This window comes from Macaca thibetana, chromosome 1 (assembly GCF_024542745.1).
Source record: "Macaca thibetana thibetana isolate TM-01 chromosome 1, ASM2454274v1, whole genome shotgun sequence".
NCBI lineage: Eukaryota > Metazoa > Chordata > Mammalia > Primates > Cercopithecidae > Macaca > Macaca thibetana.
The window spans coordinates 122,262,434-122,281,763 of record NC_065578.1 but is presented as its reverse complement, the minus strand read 5'-3'; the positions used below and the strand labels follow the sequence as shown (position 1 = coordinate 122,281,763).

At 50.5% G+C, this 19,330-nt stretch overlaps 1 protein-coding gene across 2 annotated transcripts; it reads left to right on the top strand.

Moving 5' to 3' along the window:
• Positions 1-4,581: 4,581 nt before the first annotated feature.
• SV2A (synaptic vesicle glycoprotein 2A) lies at positions 4,582-19,021 on the top strand. Of its 2 annotated transcripts, none has more exons than XM_050749977.1 (13): positions 4,582-4,831; positions 8,425-9,395; positions 10,663-10,843; positions 11,669-11,820; positions 11,940-12,073; positions 12,726-12,815; positions 13,045-13,155; positions 13,336-13,424; positions 14,114-14,278; positions 14,487-14,620; positions 15,456-15,662; positions 16,259-16,418; positions 17,141-19,021. In XM_050749977.1, the coding sequence occupies exons 2-13, from the start codon at positions 8,774-8,776 to the stop codon at positions 17,322-17,324; spliced, it is 2,229 nt and encodes a 742-aa protein (XP_050605934.1). In that variant the 5' UTR covers positions 4,582-4,831; positions 8,425-8,773; the 3' UTR covers positions 17,325-19,021. The 2 variants fall into 2 exon arrangements, with proteins under 2 accessions (XP_050605934.1, XP_050605933.1); XM_050749976.1 differs by having other exon boundaries at positions 4,694-4,831; positions 8,599-9,395.
• Positions 19,022-19,330: the final 309 nt, after the last annotated feature.

The window sequence follows — 19,330 nt, the reverse complement described above, 5'->3', positions numbered from 1 at the left end:
CAAATACTAATGGAAATTGATAACACTGGTGAGGGAGGGGATATTGAGGGAAGTTGGATTCTCTCAGTATACTGTGTTAATGTGTTTTTCATTTGGAACAATATAGATGTCTTACATAATACAAAACAAAGTTAAAATGAGTAAATGGAGACAGTAAATGTTCCATTTTGTTCTGTTCCTACAGATGTCTATAAACAGTCATCTCATAAGGAGTTTGTATTTCAATTTTTTTCTCATTCTCAGTCCTTCCAAACTTGATTTTCACATTTAATCTGAGTTTAAAGACTTTTCAGTAGACCAAATCCAATAGCCTTTTTTTCCCCCATGTTCTTTGCCACATTGATTCTGTTAAGTCACCCCTTTCTTGACGTGCCCTCTGGCTTATGTAACCATGAACTTTACTAAATTCTAGGCAAGAAGTGAGCCTGGCCCTCTTGTTCTCTTCCATCATTCTCATTAACATTTTTATGGTACCTACAAAGGCTCTCTGTTGGTGGCAGCTAAGGATTCAAAGATAAGCAAGGCAGTTCTGCCACAACTGACACACAAGAGACTGTTAATGAAACAAAATATTTTGAGAGCAGGAAGAAAGTTACCTATTCTGGCATGAAAGTCCAGGAAAATGACCAGGCGCAGTGGCCTGTAATCCCAGCACTTTGGGAGGCTGAGGCGGGCAGACCACCTGAGGTCAGGAGTTCGAGACCAGCCTGGGCAACATGATGAAACTCCGTCTCTACTAAAAATACCAAAAATTAGCCAGGTGCAGTGGCGGGCGCCTGTAATCCCAGCTACTCAGGAGGCTGAGACAGGAGAATCGCTTGAATCCGGGAGGTGGAGGTTGCAGTGAGCTGAGATCAAGTCATTGCATTCCAGCCTGGGCAACGAGCGAAACTGTCCCCCACCTACCCTGTCAAAAAAATAAAAGTCCAGGAAAACTTCCTGGGAAAAAAAGTGATACCTGCATTTAATCTTAAAGGAAGGATAGACCTTTCCCAGGCAAGGAGAAATTCATTCCAGGTGGATGGGATGTTTCTGAGGAGAAACAGATTGATAAATAACATGGTGTATAACGCACTAGAGCTGTTTGGGATTGGAGGCAGGCTGAGGTCAGAGCCAGTTAGGGAGCTCCCAAAAACCATTTCTCAGCCCTTTTTCACATCATGGCAGCAGGGAACCATTTGAAACAACATTGAGGTAAGGGGAGGCAGCTGCTTCAGCCTGGAGGCTGTTGGCTCGGAAATTCTAGCTGCCCCAGTTTGATGTGCTTATTAGATGTTCGTGTGGTGATAATTGAATGGAGATTTTGAGTCGGGGCTTGATAGGAAGGTCTGGACTGCAGATATAAATGGGAATCATCCGCATATAGACAGTATTAAAGTCGGGACTGCCGGGGTCAGGCGCGGTGGCTCAAGCCTGTAATCCCAGCACTTTGGGAGGCTGAGACGGGTGGATCACGAGGTCAGGAGATCGAGACCATCCTGGCTAACACGGTGAAACCCTGTCTCTACTAAAAAAAAATAAAAAACTAGCGGGGTGAGGTGACGGGCGCCTGTAGTCGCAGCTACTCGGGAGGCTGAGGCAGGAGAATGGCGTGAACCTGGGAGGCGGAGCTTGCAGTGAGCTGAGATCTGGCCACTGCGCTCCAGCCTGGGCGACAGAGCGAGACTCGTTTCAAAAAAAAAAAAAAGTGGGGACTGCCTGTGGTGAGCAAGAAGAGAGTAGAAGCCTTCCCGCCCCTGAGACTGAGCCCATAGGAACTCTAAAATTAAATGACCCCAGCAAAGGAGACCACAAAGAAGTGGTTGGTGGGATAGGGCACTGGCACCTGGGGGAAAATGATGAAGTCGTCCCTCAGAACTTGAAAATATATACAGTCATCTGCGTATTCTCAAGGGATTGGTTCCAGGACCCTCCACAGATAATCAAAATTCACAAATGCTCAAATCTCTTATATAAAATGGCACATTTGCATATAACCTAGGCACATCCTCCAGTGTGTTTTAAATCATATCTAGATTACTTGTGATACCTACTGCAGTGTAAATACTATGCGAGTAGTTATTATACTGTATTGTTTAGGAAATAAATGTCAAGAGGAGAATGTCTATACATGTTCAGTACAAATGCAACCATCATAGGCTTAACTACATTTTCCATCCACAGTTGGTTGAATCCATGGATGCCAAACCCATGGATACGGAGGGCTGATGGTATAAGCTTTCACTCTAAGAGTACAAGATTTCTATTTTAGCAAATAAGGTATCAATGGAGAGTAGGCAAAGTCACCTTAAAGGGAAGAAACGACTCCCTGCCAGCAGGACTTGGCTATAACCTAATTGAAAATGTTAACACATTTAAATAAAGAATGTTGTCAGCCTGGCTGTGTGTGGTGGCTAATGCCTGTAATCCCAGCACTTTGGGAGGCAGAGGTGAGTGGATCACTCGAAGTTGGGAGTTCGAGACCAGCCTGGCCAACATGGGGAAACCCTGTCTCCATTAAAAATACAAAAGTTAGCGGGGCGTGGTGGCTCACGCCTGTAATCCCAGCCCTTTGGGAGGCCGAGGTGGGCAGATCACAAGGTCAGGAGATCAAGACCATCCTGGGTAACACAGTGAAACCTGTCTCTACTAAAAATACAAAAAATTAGCCGGGCGTGGTGGTGGGCGCCTGTAGTCCCAGCTACTGGGTAGGCTGAGGCAGGAGAATGGTGTGAACCCGGGAGGTGGAGCTTGCAGTGAGCCGAGATCGCACCACTGCACTCTAGCCTGGGTGACGGAGCAAGACTGTCTCAAAAAAAAAAAAAAGAAAAAAAAGTTAGCTGGGTGTGGTGGCACGTGCTTGTAGACCTAGTTGCTTGGGAGGCTGAGGCAGGGGAATCACTTGAACCCGGGAGGCGGAGGTTACAGTGAGCTGAGATGGCGCCACTGCACTCCAGCCTGGGTGACAGAGTGAGGTTCCATCTCAAAAAAAAAAAAAAAAAAAAAAAAAAAAAGAATATGTGTTAACCTGAAGAGGGGTCAGCAATGAAAGCCTAGTAAAGGGAGAGTTCCCGAGGCCAGTCCAAGCACCATCCTGGAAAGCCATCAGATTCAGAGTAGTCCAGGAGTGCTGGCAAGGCTGCCCATAGCAAAGAGGTGGGGGTAGAAGATTATTGCCAATAAGAGTTTTCTGGACCCATTGGCATGGCTCCTTATTGCAGATGGCCAGATGCCATTAAAGATACAAATCCTCCAGTAATGTCATTGTGCATTTATACATTGACATTATGATTCTGATTTGGCTTCAGGGAGAGAATGTACTAGACATGTAGATAGGAGTTTTCAGTCTGAGTAACAGTTAAATATTTATGATAAATTAATATTTATGTATGATGGCTTTATATTTCAGAAGACTGTGAACTTTGTTGGCATGAATGATTGTTTCCAAGATCTAGCTTTGGAGTCTGCAAAGCCCAGGCCCATGTCCCTGTCAGATGTAAATTCAACCTGTCAAATGTTACCTGTGTGGTCTCTTTGGATATAGCCTGTCAGCTTTCTCCATGTATATATCTCAGCATTCTGAAGCCTCCACATTTAGTAAGGTAGAATCACATGCTATTAGATCTGAGAGGAGCCTGATGCAGCATCTAGTACAAGCCCCCCTTTTCCAGATGAGAAACCTGAAGTTCACAGATGTGGAGAACTTGACCAAGAATTGACAGCTTGTTAGCAATGAGAACCCAGGTCCAAACCCATGTCAGTGCTGTCCAGAAGGTCCTGATCTTATCTGACATAGGCACATTCAGGATGTATTTTCCCCACTCACCGCATTTCCTCTCACTCCTTCGGCAGGGATGGTCATCAAGTGTCACCAAGTGGCATGTCTTGGATCTCTGAATCCAGATTACTGGTGCAGGAGCAAAGGAAAGATGAAAGGAAAAGCTGAAACCAATTTACTTCTTCCTGCCTGGGAAGGACAAGTGTGTGGAGGGGAGGGAGGTTGAGGAGAGTAAGAGAAAATGGAGAAGGGTATTGAGAGGGATCCTTTTTGAGTCATTGGAGCAAATTAATGGAAGGGGATCTGTCCAGTTGGTCAGGTCTGTAAAAATCCCTGAGCTTCCCCAATACTTCTGCTACCACCAACTGAATGGACAGGATGAGGAGGTCTGCACTGTAAGTAAGTAACCTGGACTGTTTTTCGAGGAAAGAGATGGAAGGAATCCAGGGGTCTCTGACTTTGGCAGTTCAGGATAGAAACCACACCTTGTTATCTCTGCTTTCTCTAAAATGTCCAGGTAAACTTGGAGTAGGAGCACTCTGGATTTGGGAGACTGTTGTGAAAAAGGAGTTTGAGAGCAGTGGAGAAGGCAAGGGAGGTGTTTTGAAGGCAGCAAAAGCCCCTGAAATTATTGAGTCCTGCCATACTGAGACTGGGGTGCTAAGGAAGGGGCTGCCACATTCCCCATCTCCCTATCTTCCCACTAGTCTTCCTAACATCACTGTTTTTTTCTTTAGTTCCTTTTATCTTTTACTAGGAAGGGCCTGGGAAGGGCTGTGTGCCATTTCCAGCTGTTCTTGTGACAACCCCCGGCCCTTTCATGATTTCTCCCCGTGCCCTGACTCCCTCCCCATCCTTTTTTCTCTCCCCCACCCCACCAATGGTCTCTCCCGATGCTCAGTGGCGCGGGGTGGGGGTGGGGGGGGGGGGCGGCGGAGGCGGGGCTGGAGTGGGGGGGGTGCAGGTCTGCATTGCCGCTTCCCTGGTACCCGGAGCAGTCGCCGCTGCCGCCTCCGCCCGCGGCCGGGACCCCCGTCGTCGCCTGGGACTCCTTACCCGGGAAACCCAGTCCAGGTGAGACCCCTCTCTCAGTCGCTCACCTCCACCCCGCCTCTGGCAGAAGCATCTTTGCCTTGCCTTGCAGCCATTTTATCCTCCGATGCTTTGCTTATAGGGAGGGTGACGATCCCCTCTCTAGGGGTGAGGGGGGTTGGTTGGTTGGTGGTGGTTTGGGGATGTACATTTATTTCAGTTGTGCTCTTCAGGACACACACACACACGCATATGTTTAATATTGGTGAATGGGGAGGAGGGGTGTTTTTCTCTACCTTAACCAAGTCCCCACTATCCCCTTCGGAGATTAACGGGGTGGTGGGGTTGTGAGGTGGGTGGAGTTCCCTCAAACTCCTATCCCCTCCTCACCTTGACGTCCCCCCACCCCCAGGATGAATGATAAATGACCTTGGCTGGGGCTGGAGAATGGATGCTGCCTCAGTGTGCGCGCCTGGACTCGGGTGGGTGGGGTGGGGGGGGCAGGGGAAGAAGGGCAGGTGAAGGATGGAGGGAAGGGGAGTGAAGAATGGACATACTGGGGAGACAAATGGAGAGCGGCCAGGTATTGGGGGCATGGATGGCGGGGGCTGGCGGCAGTTGCTCCAGGGTTGGGGGAAGGGGTGTTGAGTGAAGGTGGGCACTTGTCTAGCAGCAGGACCAAGGGTGGAGGAGGTGCTCAGAGCAGGGATTTAGTCAGTTTTGGGGGCTTTTCCCTTATTCCGGAGCTGAGGCAAGATGGGGTGTGGGGGGGTCCCTGCAAATGCTGATAGGGGCGGTCTCTAAGTCTGTGCGTGCGGAGGTCTCTCCCTGCGTCCCCCTCTCTGCCTCTCCGTATTCCTCAGTGTGCATTCTCAGCTGACACCCTCATTTTTATCCCTCAGAACTGTGGGTGCTCCCATCTTCCTAACCCTGGGTAGGATGTGGGGAGGGGAGGCACAGCCTTGATGGTCCTGGGTGGGGGCTGAGGTTCAATGACCCCGCTGTCATGGGGAAGGGGTGCTCCCGCACCTCCCACATTCTACCCCTGCCCCCGCGGACGTTTTGATAAGTGATTGCTTTTTAATGACCTTGTCACCTGAGCTAGGAAGGCCTGGGGATCTGGGTGGCCCCCAAAGTCAGGGGCTTTGACTGGGAGGAGGGTGGGGGGTTCTGGACCCTCCTCTGATCCAGGGCTGGATGAGCTGTTCTGAAAGGAAGCATTTGCTCTGGAGTCCCCCGCCTGTCTCCACCCTCTGCAGAAAATCTCCTGGGCACATTTCTTCCTGTCAGGTGAAGTCAGCCAGCCTAGGACCTTGTAACCCTGAACCTTGTCTCCTTTAACCTCCACTTCTCCAAGTCTTGTCTCTCTCCCCCAGGCTTAGCCACCCTGTGCTGTTTTTGGGGCTAAAAATAGCACCACTTCCTCACCAGCTCAAAGAATTTGTCTTCTTTCTCTCTCTCCTGACCTCCTGGGCTTGCTGGCCCTGAGGGAGCTGACTGCTGAGCCCTCATATCCTGCTGCGGTTGTGGAAGGCTTCTCTGCCCTACATGCCCCTCTAAGGGGGAAATAGGGTCAACAAACAGAGAGTATGGCTCCTGGTGGGTCCTGCCTCCTTCAGGGCTGGAGGGGAGATCCTGGTTAGGAAAGAGAGGAAAGCTAGCAAATTGCCATGCGCTGAGGGGATTCCACAGTTCCAGCGCTTTCATGGGGGATGGTTGGGCCCTGAACAATGAAGAAAAGGTGACAGGGGTCACTGCTTCTGGTCACCGTGGTCCACTGCTTACATCTGTCCTGAGGGGTAAGGCCCTGCTTGCCAGTGCTTCTCTCTGAACCACATAGCATTGCTTACCCTCTTCTACCAGGGTGTGTGTGTGTGTGTGTGTGTGTGTGTGTGTGTGTGTGTGTGTGTGTGAGAGAGAGAGAGACATTTAATGAAGGCTCTGGATGGGTGGGAGCACCGGAAATTTTTGGGGGAATGATTTCTGATTAGAATCTAGGCCTGCTTCCTCTCCTCCTATGAAGGAAGGGGGGCTATCCCATGCCTTCCTCTGGAGAACGTCTTTTTTTGGGGAACACCCAAACCCCCTTTATTCTACATCCACCTCCTACGCAATGCGGTGTTTGTGGACTCCTTCTTCCTTGACTCCTGGAGGAGGAGTGGAAAGGATTAAGGGGGATTAGGAAGGGAGGCCCTGGAGGGATGGGACGCAACTGTAGGCCTTAGAACCTCATGTTGGAAATGCATTTGACAGTCATTTCCATTCTCACCCCCATCCGTGGAAAGGGGACCCATCTATGACATTCTGAAGCAAGGTGGCAGTGGACAGTCATCACCTCTTTCTTAGCTTTCCATCTTTCCTCCACTTTACTTGGGTTCCAGGTCCCCCTTTTCTGGGTCTCCCCTTGTTTTTCCGGAGGTAGTTAATGTGGGCCCAGCTGCTGGAATTAGTTGAAACACAGACAGGGGGTCTTGGGACTCTGTTTGCAAGGATGCTGGGCAACAGCATCTAAGTATGACCCCGCTGTTGTCCCTTGCTGCTTCTTGCTTCTTTCCCACTTTTCAACATCATAGGAAGGAAGAAAACTAACATAGAGCATGTACTGTGAGATTACATTCTCACATCAACTCCAAGAAACAGTCTCCCAATGTAATTATCCCCAATTAAAGTATATGGACTCTGAGGCTTAGGGAGGTTAACTAGCCTGACCGAGATCAGTTAGTAAGCGGCAGAGTTGGGATTTCAACTTAGGTCACCCCTAATGGTCATGTGCTTTGCCCTGAACCAGCATTCTCCTTGCCAGCGTCCCTTCCTGCTGCTCACCCTAAAGAGCATCCAAGACGGCTTTCGTTTGGGGACCTTATGAGGTAGTATAGGGCATTTCACTATATTACTGTCACCACAAAAATAATAGTTAATATTTATTCATCATTTTTAAGTGCTAGCTGACTTACGTTAAGGAGCACAGATATATCATTCAACCCTTACTTTCCCCTTTTAAAATAAGAAGAAACTGAGGCTTGGTCCCTTAGCCAGCAATTGCCAAAACAGGAAGTCAAACCCATGTCTTTGTGACTCTGGAAGCTGAGCTTTTACCCATTAGACTATGTTGAGAGAAAATCCCTCCTTGTTGAAGCCTGTAAACATGGGACCTGAAGGAAGGACAGTGGAAGCCCCTGCCTTCAGATGCCATCAGTGGAGGGAAGGCCACAGGTTGGAGGGCTTGTCCTCTTACACATCCTTCTCAACTCCATCCCCAGTAAGAAACCCAGGCAAGACTAAAGAAGGGAATTCTGGTTTCTCATATTTCCTGTTCAGTTCTTTGCAGATTGGTGATAAAGCAAGGGCTGGGCTGGGCTCGGGGGTTAGGAGAAGGGCTCAGAGTAGGTGACTGTGACTTTGGAGCAAATTCCATAGGCCAGGCCTCCAAGGTCAAAGTAAGGGGACTTCTATGCGAGTGACCCGGTTAGCCCAGATAGCCATCCCTTTTTAGTGTGTGAATGGGAGCCTAAAGCGAGAAGACCATCTCTGCACCACATGGTCCAGATGGGGCTCTGGGTTGAGAAGCTTTATATTGGCCTTCTTCACCACCTTAGGACTCACAACTTCCTTTTGCTGTCTGTTATTTTTTCCAGGTCTCCAGAGGCTTGTGGAAGAGAAGTAGGCGACCCTTCCTGAGTTATCCTGGCTTAGCCTCCCAATCTGGCTCCCCTTCCCCTTCCCATTCCCCTGATCCTCCTGTCCCTTCGCCATCCACCCAACTGAACTGGGTATAGGTCAAAGTTCCTCTCCTTCCTTTTCTCTCCTAGGCACTCATTGGCTAGGACCTGTTTGCTCTTTTTTTGTGTGCCCAAAGATACTGGAACACACTTCATCTAAGTAACTGTGGGGAGGGGTCTTTTTGACTCTACAAGTCCTTGAGCAAAAAGCTGAAAAAGAAGCAGGAAGTGGAGAAGACCCGGTGAAGTGCCTCAGGGCCCCATCATGGAAGAGGGCTTCCGAGATCGGGCAGCTTTCATCCGTGGGGCCAAAGACATTGCTAAGGAAGTCAAGAAGCATGCGGCCAAGAAGGTGGTGAAGGGCCTGGACAGAGTCCAGGACGAATATTCCCGAAGATCCTACTCCCGCTTTGAGGAGGAGGATGATGATGACGACTTCCCTGCCCCCAGTGATAGCTATTACCGAGGAGAAGGGACCCAGGATGAGGAGGAAGGCGGTGCGTCCAGTGATGCTACTGAGGGCCATGACGAGGATGATGAGATCTACGAAGGGGAATATCAGGGCATCCCCCGGGCAGAGTCTGGGGGCAAAGGCGAGCGGATGGCAGATGGGGCACCCCTGGCTGGAGTAAGGGGGGGCTTGAGCGATGGGGAGGGTCCCCCTGGGGGCCGGGGGGAGGCACAACGACGGAAAGAACGAGAAGAACTGGCCCAACAGTATGAAGCTATCTTACGGGAGTGTGGCCACGGCCGCTTCCAGTGGACACTGTATTTTGTGCTTGGTCTGGCGCTGATGGCTGATGGTGTGGAGGTCTTTGTGGTGGGCTTCGTGCTGCCCAGCGCTGAGAAAGACATGTGCCTGTCCGACTCCAACAAAGGCATGCTAGGTAAGACATGGGGGGCTCCAGCCCTATCCCCTCAAACTCTGGAAACCTCCTTGCTCCTGGAAATTGCTCTTGTCCTTACCACTGGGTTCCCTAGGACCCTGCACCCAAGATGTTCCTGGAGGGCTCAGGGCTCCTCTGCACACTCTTCCCTCACACACTCCCTCTTCTTGGCCTTGGGTCAGAGTGAAGTTGAATGTGAAACAGGGACTTGCAGGAGGGCAGTTGGACTGGGGCTTGGGCCAGTGGTTGGGTGGTGGTCTGCTTTATTCTGCAGGAGGTGGCTGTGGTAGGATGGTCCTTACCATTTAATGTTTCTTCATAGCTTTCCCTCTGGTTATCTTATTCCATTTCACTGATTGGGAAACAAGAAGCCAGTATCCAAACTCCTTGGTATAAATGGGGAGAGTCAGTTTGGGGTGGTTGGGGGAGGGGGAGGGTCCTGGATCTTCTGCCAGAGAAGCTGTTTAGACTTTCTCTCACTCAGACGGGAGTTTCCAGGGGACAGAATGTACTATTTGATGACCTTTCCTGACAGGGACTCTGAGGAGGAACCCCCTAGACTCACAGAGAAAGAATCGAGGCCTTACTCTGCCACCAAATTGCCATGGGGTCTTGGACAGGTCTCTTCTTCCTGGGGCTTGGTTTGGACATGAGAAAATATGAAGTTTGGAGTAGATGATTTTAAAGATTAATTCCAGCTTTGGTTTTATGAAGGAAGTGAAAAACAGGAGAGTTTTTGGACCAGAAATATTGAGACTGGGAGGAAGAAAGCATGGATTTTGTGTGGGGGATTTTCTGGGAAGATGAAAGGAATTGGAGCCCCTTTCCCCAGGAACAAATGAGAGCAGTCTTGCTGCTTCGAGGGATCAAAGCAGGGAGAATAGAGAGGACCCTGGGATGGTCTGGGATCCTAGGCACACCCATTCCTCCTTCAAAGTGAGCCAGGGGTAAGGGTGTCACTGTATGTGTGTGTGTGTTTGTGTGTGTGTGTGTGTGTGTCTCACAGTGAGAAATGAGACAGACCGAAGACAGTGGAGAGTTGTAGGTTCTCCCGTATCTTCATTCCTGCCTTTGAACGCCTGGCCTGCAGAGATGACCTTCTATCTTTGCTCACACCATTCATTTTCTCTCACTTGCTCTAATCTCTGGGTAGACTTAGCTTCTAGAAGTTCTTCAGATCCTTCAGCTCCCTCAGTGCTCATCTCCTGGGAGAATTGAGGTGTGTCTTCTCACGCCCCCTCTGCCTCTGTTTTCCTCCTCCTTCCAGGCCTCATCGTCTACCTGGGCATGATGGTGGGAGCCTTCCTCTGGGGAGGTCTGGCTGACCGGCTGGGTCGGAGGCAATGTCTGCTCATCTCGCTCTCAGTCAACAGCGTCTTTGCCTTCTTCTCATCTTTTGTCCAGGGTTACGGCACTTTCCTCTTCTGCCGCCTCCTTTCTGGGGTTGGGTGAGTGTCCACTTCCTAAGCCCCTTGAGGGCAGTACTGTGCCTTGGTCACTGTTGCATCTTTAGGGCCCAGCACAGTGCCAGGCACACCAAATGCACCTTAAATCTGTGTGAGTTGAATGGATGAATGAGTTCCTTTCTCCCCCAACCATCTTCAGGCCAGCTCCTCCCTGCCCAGGACCTGTCTACTACAGTCCAGAGTGCTATTCCATGTCGGCCCACTCCTGAGTCCTCCATCCCACTTCTAGTTCCATTTTTGAGCCTGCCTCCACGAAGAGGCCTACTGGGCCTCAGCCCCACCCCTGGACTCCTGTGGACCCAGAGTTACCCCCTACCAGAGTCTACACATTTCCTGCATTCCACAACAAACCTTGCTAACACCCACACCTGCCAGAACCCTGATGCGTTGCCCACACTGCCCCTTCACTTTTGCACGCATGGCAGGCACGCTTACTCTGCCTCAACTCCAAGCTCTTTTCTGGCCGTTCCCACAACATCTGCCCTTGGAGGCTTTTGGCTTGTCTTTTTTCTCTGGAGATTTATTCTCTTTTCTGCAATTACCTTCCCTCCCTTCCAACTCTGTAAGTCATTTTCAAGATTTAAGATTTGCTCTTTCCTTTTCCCTGAGACTTGCTTGCCTGTTTCCCATGGTCCCAAGGATGGGTGCTTGATGGCTGGCCCCCAGGGGAGCTTGTAGGGCTTTTTGTGTGAGATGGAATCTCTTCAAAAGCCTGGAAGACAAAAGGGGCTCAGGGTCCAGAGCAGTGGGGCAGGGGATCAGGACTATGGCCATTTGCTAATGCTGAATTCTTGAAATGTGCTCCAGGATTGGAGGGTCCATCCCCATTGTCTTCTCCTATTTCTCTGAGTTTCTGGCCCAGGAGAAAAGAGGGGAGCATCTGAGCTGGCTCTGCATGTTTTGGATGATTGGTGGTGTGTACGCAGCTGCTATGGCCTGGGCCATCATCCCCCACTATGGTGAGCAGCCCCCCGGAATCCACCCCAGGTTATCTCCCTCCTCCCTCTTCTGTGCTCCCTGTGGTGGGTTCCCTTAGCCTCTGGCCTCTCTGCTGATGCTGTCACTCTCTCCCTGCCAGGGTGGAGTTTTCAGATGGGTTCTGCCTACCAGTTCCACAGCTGGAGGGTCTTCGTCCTCGTCTGCGCCTTTCCTTCTGTGTTTGCCATTGGGGCTCTGACCACGCAGCCTGAAAGTCCCCGTTTCTTCCTAGAGGTGATGGAGCTGAGCTGTGTGGGGTGGGGTGGGGTGCAGGCTGTGGAGTGTGGAGAGCAGCAGGGGCTCCTGTGTTCAAACACCCACTGGGGTTTGATTTGATCCTGTTCAGCTGCGGGCCTTCCTCACAGCGTCCATTCTCTGGGGGACTTTATCTTGCATCTTTTGCCTTGGAATGTATCCCTGAGGGGTTCTTGGGTGGAGAAACCAGGGGACCTCTTCACCCTTGGATGACTTAAGATTTTGCAGGGAAGGGCCTTGGCCCTGTCCTGCATTTACAGCTCAAGAGACATTCCCACCCCCTACACCTTCCCCTCCTAACCCCAGCAGGATTAGGTCTTTGACTACATGCTTGCCCATCATTTCCCTTACCTATGGTTGCCTGTGCTTGCCTTTTTCCCCTGGACAACACTCCCCACCCCCAACCTGCAGCTCTTGCCCAGGTCTGGTCGTCTTGCTATACCTCAGCTCGGGGCTCTTTCAGAGTGGGCAGTGCATGCTCATAGGTCAGGGCTTGGTGGTGGGATTGAGGGCCGGGAGCCATTTAGTGTCCTGTGACTACAGAAGCCAGGTGGGAGGGAGGGGATCTATAACTCTGGTCTGGGTCAGGTAGGGGCTGACTTGGATGTGGGGATTGTGTCTTTGGCTCTAGAATGGGAAGCATGATGAGGCCTGGATGGTGCTGAAGCAGGTCCATGATACCAACATGCGAGCCAAGGGACATCCTGAGCGCGTGTTCTCAGTAAGCCACAGACCTCCCGACTCAGACCTCCGCGCCCTGCAGCCCCAGCCCCTACCTGGCCCCTCTCTGAGTACCCCTGACCTCAGACCACACTCTACCATAAGGAGATTTTCAGGGTATCATATCCACCCCCTGCTTCCCATTTTGCTAATGCAGGGGAAACTGAGGCACCTGGTGGAGGTTGGGAAACACAGGATGTGTGACTGCCCACCCCTTCTCTTGACCCCAGGTAACCCACATTAAGACGATCCATCAGGAGGATGAACTGATTGAGATCCAGTCGGACACAGGGACCTGGTACCAGCGCTGGGGTGTCCGGGCCTTGAGCCTAGGGGGGCAGGTAATGGCTGACGGGGTGGTAGAGAGAAGGGAGTGGGGGAAGTGGAGAAGAAGGCAGGACTGAAGTCCATGTGTGTGGGTGATGGGTGAGCTGAAGGGAGGTGGGAGGGCAGAAAAGTGGGGATCTATGGGTGCTAGAATTTAGTATAGCCAAGGTCTAACTTTGTCTGGTCCCCTGTAGGTTTGGGGGAATTTTCTCTCCTGTTTTGGTCCCGAATATCGGCGCATCACTCTGATGATGATGGGTGTATGGTTCACCATGTCATTCAGGTGAGAAGATGGGTGGGCTGGGTGGTATGTGGTGGTTGTGGTGGTGTGTGAGCTGGGAGAGAGGTGGGGAGAATGGAGATGCAGGGGACAAGTGATGAGGGAAGGTGCCATGCAGACCGCCTCTGCTCCTGCAGCCAGCTCCTCTACTTCACTAGTTCACTCAACAAACTTGTACTGTAGGCTGACCAGGATTCCGTTTCTGTTCTGTGCTGGGATGAAACAGACGTGGTCCCAGGTCCTCCTGGAGTTTATGTTTTGGTCAAGAAGCGGGACAAAACTTGCTAGGAAGCAGGGTGATGAGAGAAGGGTGGGGAAAGGGTGATGGGAGGACTTGGGCTGGGGTGGGGACCTAAGTCCTAAAGGGCGAATGGGAGTCAGACAGGGAGTGGGGGTGGCTGGGGTGGAGAAAAGTGTTTTTGGTAGAGGGAAAAGCAAATGCTCGGGAGGTAAGAAAAAATTTAGTGGCTGCTGTGTGAGACCCTGAAGTCCCCAGGAGCACAGCAACTGGTGAAGGGAGGAGCAGGGAGAAGTTGGTGAGGCTGGAGAGCAGCAAGGTCCTAACAGAGGTTGACTCCATTTCTCCCTCGTTCTGGAGAGGATACACATTTCCATTTTCTCCTCTGCCTCATTCTAATCTCTGAGCCCTGTCTGAAGCCTGTTGTCTGTTTCCATTGTCCTTGACTCTTCAGCTACTATGGCCTGACCGTCTGGTTTCCTGACATGATCCGCCACCTCCAGGCAGTGGACTACGCATCCCGCACCAAAGTGTTCCCCGGGGAGCGTGTAGAGCATGTGACTTTTAACTTCACCTTGGAGAATCAGATCCACCGAGGCGGGCAGTACTTCAATGACAAGTATGTGGGGACCTTTAAACTTCACTTCTTCCCTGTTCCTGCTACCTCTTGTCTTTTTTATGAGTCTAGGGGTTCAAGACAAGACATTTGGGGGAAACACTTGAGGTTTCTCCTCAATGCCCAGCTCCCCATTCATTCACTAAAGAGTGAGTCTTGGAGGGGGCATGAGGATGAGGGGGGAGTGTCTTTCATCATCCTGGCCTTACAGGTTCATTGGGCTGCGCCTGAAGTCAGTGTCCTTTGAGGATTCCCTGTTTGAAGAGTGTTATTTTGAGGATGTCACATCTAGCAACACGTTTTTCCGCAACTGCACATTCATCAACACTGTGTTCTATAACACTGGTAAGGCGGGGTGGCTGGTGGGTATCAGACCAAAGGGTTGGGTGGACCTCGATGAGAAGGAACCTTTTTCATTCACTATCTTGGTGTTCTCAGGCTGAGATCCCTGGACCCCTGTAGGAAGGTGGTAGAGGGGCTTGACAGCTACCACCAATAATTTTGAAAATCTAATGGATGTTGGACATTTTCCTGTAATAGAATATCTGACAAAAACATCAAGTTTATTTGCCTTTGGCTGAAACTGTATCTCAGTGAGGCAAAATTAATGCACCTTTGAAGAAGGTAAAATTATCCAAAATAGCATTCTTGGAAAAAACAAAAACAATAAAAGGGGTATTTGGTGGGGATCATTGCATGAATCCACTCTTTTTTAATAGTGATTCTCAAACTTCAGTATATGCACATGAAATGCTGGTTTTGTGAGCTAGACTGAAGTTTTCCACCTCATACTGGGTGAGCTTTTCCCATCTTGCAGGAAAACAACAATGGATAGGACTTTTTATTTTAAATGTTTTTCTCAGAAAAATTTCCTAAGTCCACAGCATTGCTACTGCTTATAGTCAGCTAGCACGGACAGAAAGAATGAATAAGCAGCTAAGACTATTAATGGGAGAACTTGGACAAAGTCACACTGTTGGACAGATGATGGTCATTTTCTGCTCTAAGGATCCCTAGTTCCCATAGTGATATTATTTGATGTTTTGCAATTAGCACTGTGAATAATTTTGAGAGCGCCTCCTACTAACTTCCATACATGCAGAGCCCCGAGCCATAAGCCGTAGCAGCCTCCCTCTCCCATCTGCTATGACTGTCTGCTTATCTTGGCCTTTGCCCACAGACCTGTTTGAGTACAAGTTTGTGAACAGCCGTCTGGTAAACAGCACATTCCTGCACAACAAGGAGGGCTGCCCGCTAGACGTGACAGGGACGGGCGAAGGTGCCTACATGGTATACTTTGTGAGCTTCCTGGGGACACTGGCAGTGCTTCCTGGGAATATCGTGTCGGCCCTGCTCATGGACAAGATCGGCAGGCTCAGAATGCTTGGTAAGGGGGAGAGGCTGAGTCAGATCTGATAGTAGGGGCCAGGGGCTGTGGGAGGCAGGCAACAGGCTTCTCACCTTGGGCTGTGGAAGAGATTGGTCAGAGAGTTCCTCTCTCTCATGTTTTCTGTTTAGGGGGTGCTGCAGCATGGGGTGGGGACTGGCACAGAAGTTTTTCTGGGGGTAAAGGAGGTAAGCAGAATTGCAAGTAGTTAGGGCACAGGCTTTGAGGTTATGAGTTTTGAATCTCAGCTCCACCACCCATCTCTGGCCTCTGGCAAGTTAACTCTGTAAGCCTGGTTGTTTCCTCTGCAAAATGGAGGTGATAATAGTACCTGTGTCGTAGGGTTGATGTGCTAGATCAATGCATGTAAAGCATCAATTGGCTTGGCCCATGGCTGGCATTGAATAAATGATGGTTATTGATATTATTAATTATAAGGGAGGTTGAGGAGGAGTGAAAAGCCTTCCTTTTGGATACCTTGGGAACAAGTCTCATCCTGGGCTATCTGAAAGCCACCTGATGGGACACGGCGGGCTGTGGGTAGGTTTCACTGTGGCCAGGCTCATGCTGTTCTCTCCTCTCCTGGCTCTATCCAGCTGGCTCCAGCGTGATGTCCTGTGTCTCTTGCTTCTTCCTGTCTTTTGGGAACAGCGAGTCAGCCATGATCGCTCTGCTCTGCCTTTTTGGTGGGGTCAGCATTGCATCCTGGAATGCGCTGGACGTGTTGACTGTTGAACTCTACCCCTCAGACAAGAGGTAGTTGGAATGCGGTGGGGGCAGGGCAGTGGATTCAGGGGAGGGGTGGGGTGAGGAAGGAGGGCTGAATGGGAAGAGCATCCTTAGGGGTGAAGGAAGATACATTTCCATTTTCTCCTCTAAAATCTGGTAGCTTTGGGCGGGCGCAGTGACTCACGCCTGTCTGTAATCCCAGTGCTTTGGGATGCCGAGGCAGGCGGATCACCTGAGGTCAGGAGTTTGATACCAGCCTGGCCAACATGGTGAAACCCTGTCTGTACTAAAAATACAAAAAGTTAGCCGGGTACCTGTAATCCCAGCTACTCGGGAAGCTAAGGCAGGAGAATGGCGTGAACCCGGGAGGCGGAGCTCTCAGTGAGCCGAGATCACGCCACTGCACTCCAGCCTGGGCAACAGAGCTGGAGTGTCTCAAAAAAAAAAAAAAAAAAAAAAAGAAAAAAAAAAAAAAGAAAAAGAAAAAGAGAAAAGAAAAAATCTGGTAGCTTTTGTATCTACTCCTCCAAGTCTTAACTGTTAACCTCAATTTTTGGTCTCCTTTCCCCTTGTCTCTTAATTTATCTACATTCCTGGCGTACATCCTTTACCTCTCTGATCTCTCCAACCTTCTGTCTCCCTCTTGGACACTGCCTGCATCTTCCTGGCCTTCACTTCCCTGCCCTCCACTCTTCCTTTGCCTCCTTCCTGTACCTTGCGCCATGCTGCACTGGGGGACTCCTGAGCAGGACCACAGCTTTCGGCTTCCTGAATGCCCTGTGTAAGCTGGCAGCTGTGCTGGGGATCAGCATCTTCACATCCTTCGTGGGAATCACCAAGGCTGCCCCCATCCTCTTTGCCTCAGCTGCCCTTGCCCTTGGCAGCTCTCTGGCCCTGAAGCTGCCTGAGACCCGGGGGCAGGTGCTGCAGTGAAGGGATCTCTAGGGCTTTGGGATTGGCAGGCACACTGTGAGACCAACAACTCCTTCCTTCCCCTCCCTGCCCTGCCATCCTGACTTCCAGAGCCCTCACTCCCCGCTCCCTGTGTTTGGTGTCTTAGCTGTGTGTGTGTGTGAGTGTGCATGTGTGTGACCCCCGTGGGCAGGGACTACAGGGAAGGCTCCTTCATCCCAGTTTTGAGATGAAGCTGTACTCCCCACTTCCCACTACCTTGACTTTGCACAAGAGAAGGCTGAGCCCCATCCTTCTCTCCCTGTTAGAGAGGGGCCCTTGCTTCCCTGTTCCAGGGGTTCCAGAATAGGCTTCCTGCCTTCCCCATCATTCCCTCTGCCTAGGCCCTGGTGAAACCACAGGTATGCAATTATGATGGGGGCTGGGACTCTGGTGTAGACCATGGACCAAAAGAACTTCTGAGTCTGAAGGGTGGGCCTCGGGTGCCCTCTCACACCTCCTGTTGGATGCTGAGGGAGAAGCAATAAACCTCAGCCCTCTGGCCTCCACTTCCCTCTCAATTTGGGCTGCAAATATGAAGCCCGAATTGTATGAAATTAGCTTTCCGATTCTTATTTATTAATAGATTAAGTTCTGAGGCAGCTCTGCAGGACTGTGTGTGAATGTGTGTGTATACTTATATATGTGTGTGCATGTGCCATGGGGCGGGGGGTATCACTATACTGTCCTCAAATATAAGCCAAGGGTTAATTTCAGCGGACGCACACACAACCCTGCCTCCCATAGTCCCTCCCCTAATCTGGTTTCTGTGTTGAGCCTGGGATGGAGGAGCCCTAGGCCAGCCAGGGATAAGAGACCCACAGTCTCGGGAGATCTGAGGGCATCTGACAAGGCTCATCTGCTTCCCTCCTTAAGAAGCACGGGCCTCCTCTGGAGTGAGAGGCTCCACCCACTACAGCACAGGTGGGAACAGCACAGCTGCCCTCCCATACCCCCGACCTGTCCCCTCACAGGCAGGGGAGCAGGGGAGGGAAAGAAACCAGGCATCTGGTCAAACCAGCAGATCAAAAAGCACAAGGAGCTGGGGCAGAGGCAAGAAGCAGGGGCCCTCCTGGCAGCTCCTCTGAGTGGGGAGAGGTTGGGCAGTGAGTGAGGGACCCCTAACGCAGGGACTAGAAGCCTCAGTTTCCCCATTTTACCCTTCCACACAATAGCCTCTGTAGGTTAGGCTGCCCCGTCCCACCCTACTCTGTGTGGCTGCTTTCTTTGGTGCCCTCCCCTCACCCCACTGTAGCTGTGATGTGTTGTAGTTTTTAGATGTTTGTAAAATGTTTAAAAAAAGTTAAAAAGGAAAAAAGTGAAAATAACAAAAAAGAAAATCAAAATTCACCTTCGTCATGCTGCGTCCGGTACCCCAACCCTGTGGTCACTCCCCCCATTTTGTAACACTGTACCAGGTGGTGACTGTTTAACTCTTTGGTGTCTGTGCTCAAAAGACTGCCTTCTCCTCCAATGCCCAGTGTATGAATGTGTGCCCTGTGCCCTTGTCCCTCACTCCTCACATGCTGGACGTAGCCCTCTTCCTTGCACCCCTGGGAGGGACCCATCCATCTCCCTTGCTCTCCTGGGGAACCCCAAACCCAACTCTGTTGATGTGAAAAATGCAATGAAAAATATTGATGAAAAATAAAACGGAAACAAATCCTCAAAATACAAAATGGCTATACCTGCTTCTGTGACTCTCCACCTACATCCAATTCTCCTAACAGCCTTGGAGGGTAAAATGGTGAGATGGAAAAACAGCTTTCCAAACTGAAGGTCAGAATAACATGGTGTACCAGCTTTATTTCCTAAATTGGCCTCTCTACCTTGATCTTTCCCCTACAGATGGAAGGCCCTCTAAGTCTCCCAGATTTGAAAACTTTGGGAGTAACATTTCATAAGAATAGAACCAACTTTTCCCTAAATCTTCTGTTATGCTTTTTAAAAATACACACTCCAGACTCCACTCTTGACTTGTTGAATCA

What these genes read in the sequence shown, in the direction of transcription:
- SV2A (XM_050749977.1), top strand. Translation starts at nt 8,774, where the DNA reads ATGGAAGAGGGCTTCCGAGATCGGGCAGCTTTCATCCGTGGGGCCAAA. An exon ending in CTCCAACAAAGGCATGCTAG is followed by an intron (nt 9,396 to 10,662) that starts GTAAGACATGGG and finishes TCCTCCTTCCAG; the next exon opens with GCCTCATCGTCTACCTGGGC. An exon ending in GTCCCCGTTTCTTCCTAGAG is followed by an intron (nt 12,074 to 12,725) that starts GTGATGGAGCTG and finishes CTTTGGCTCTAG; the next exon opens with AATGGGAAGCATGATGAGGC.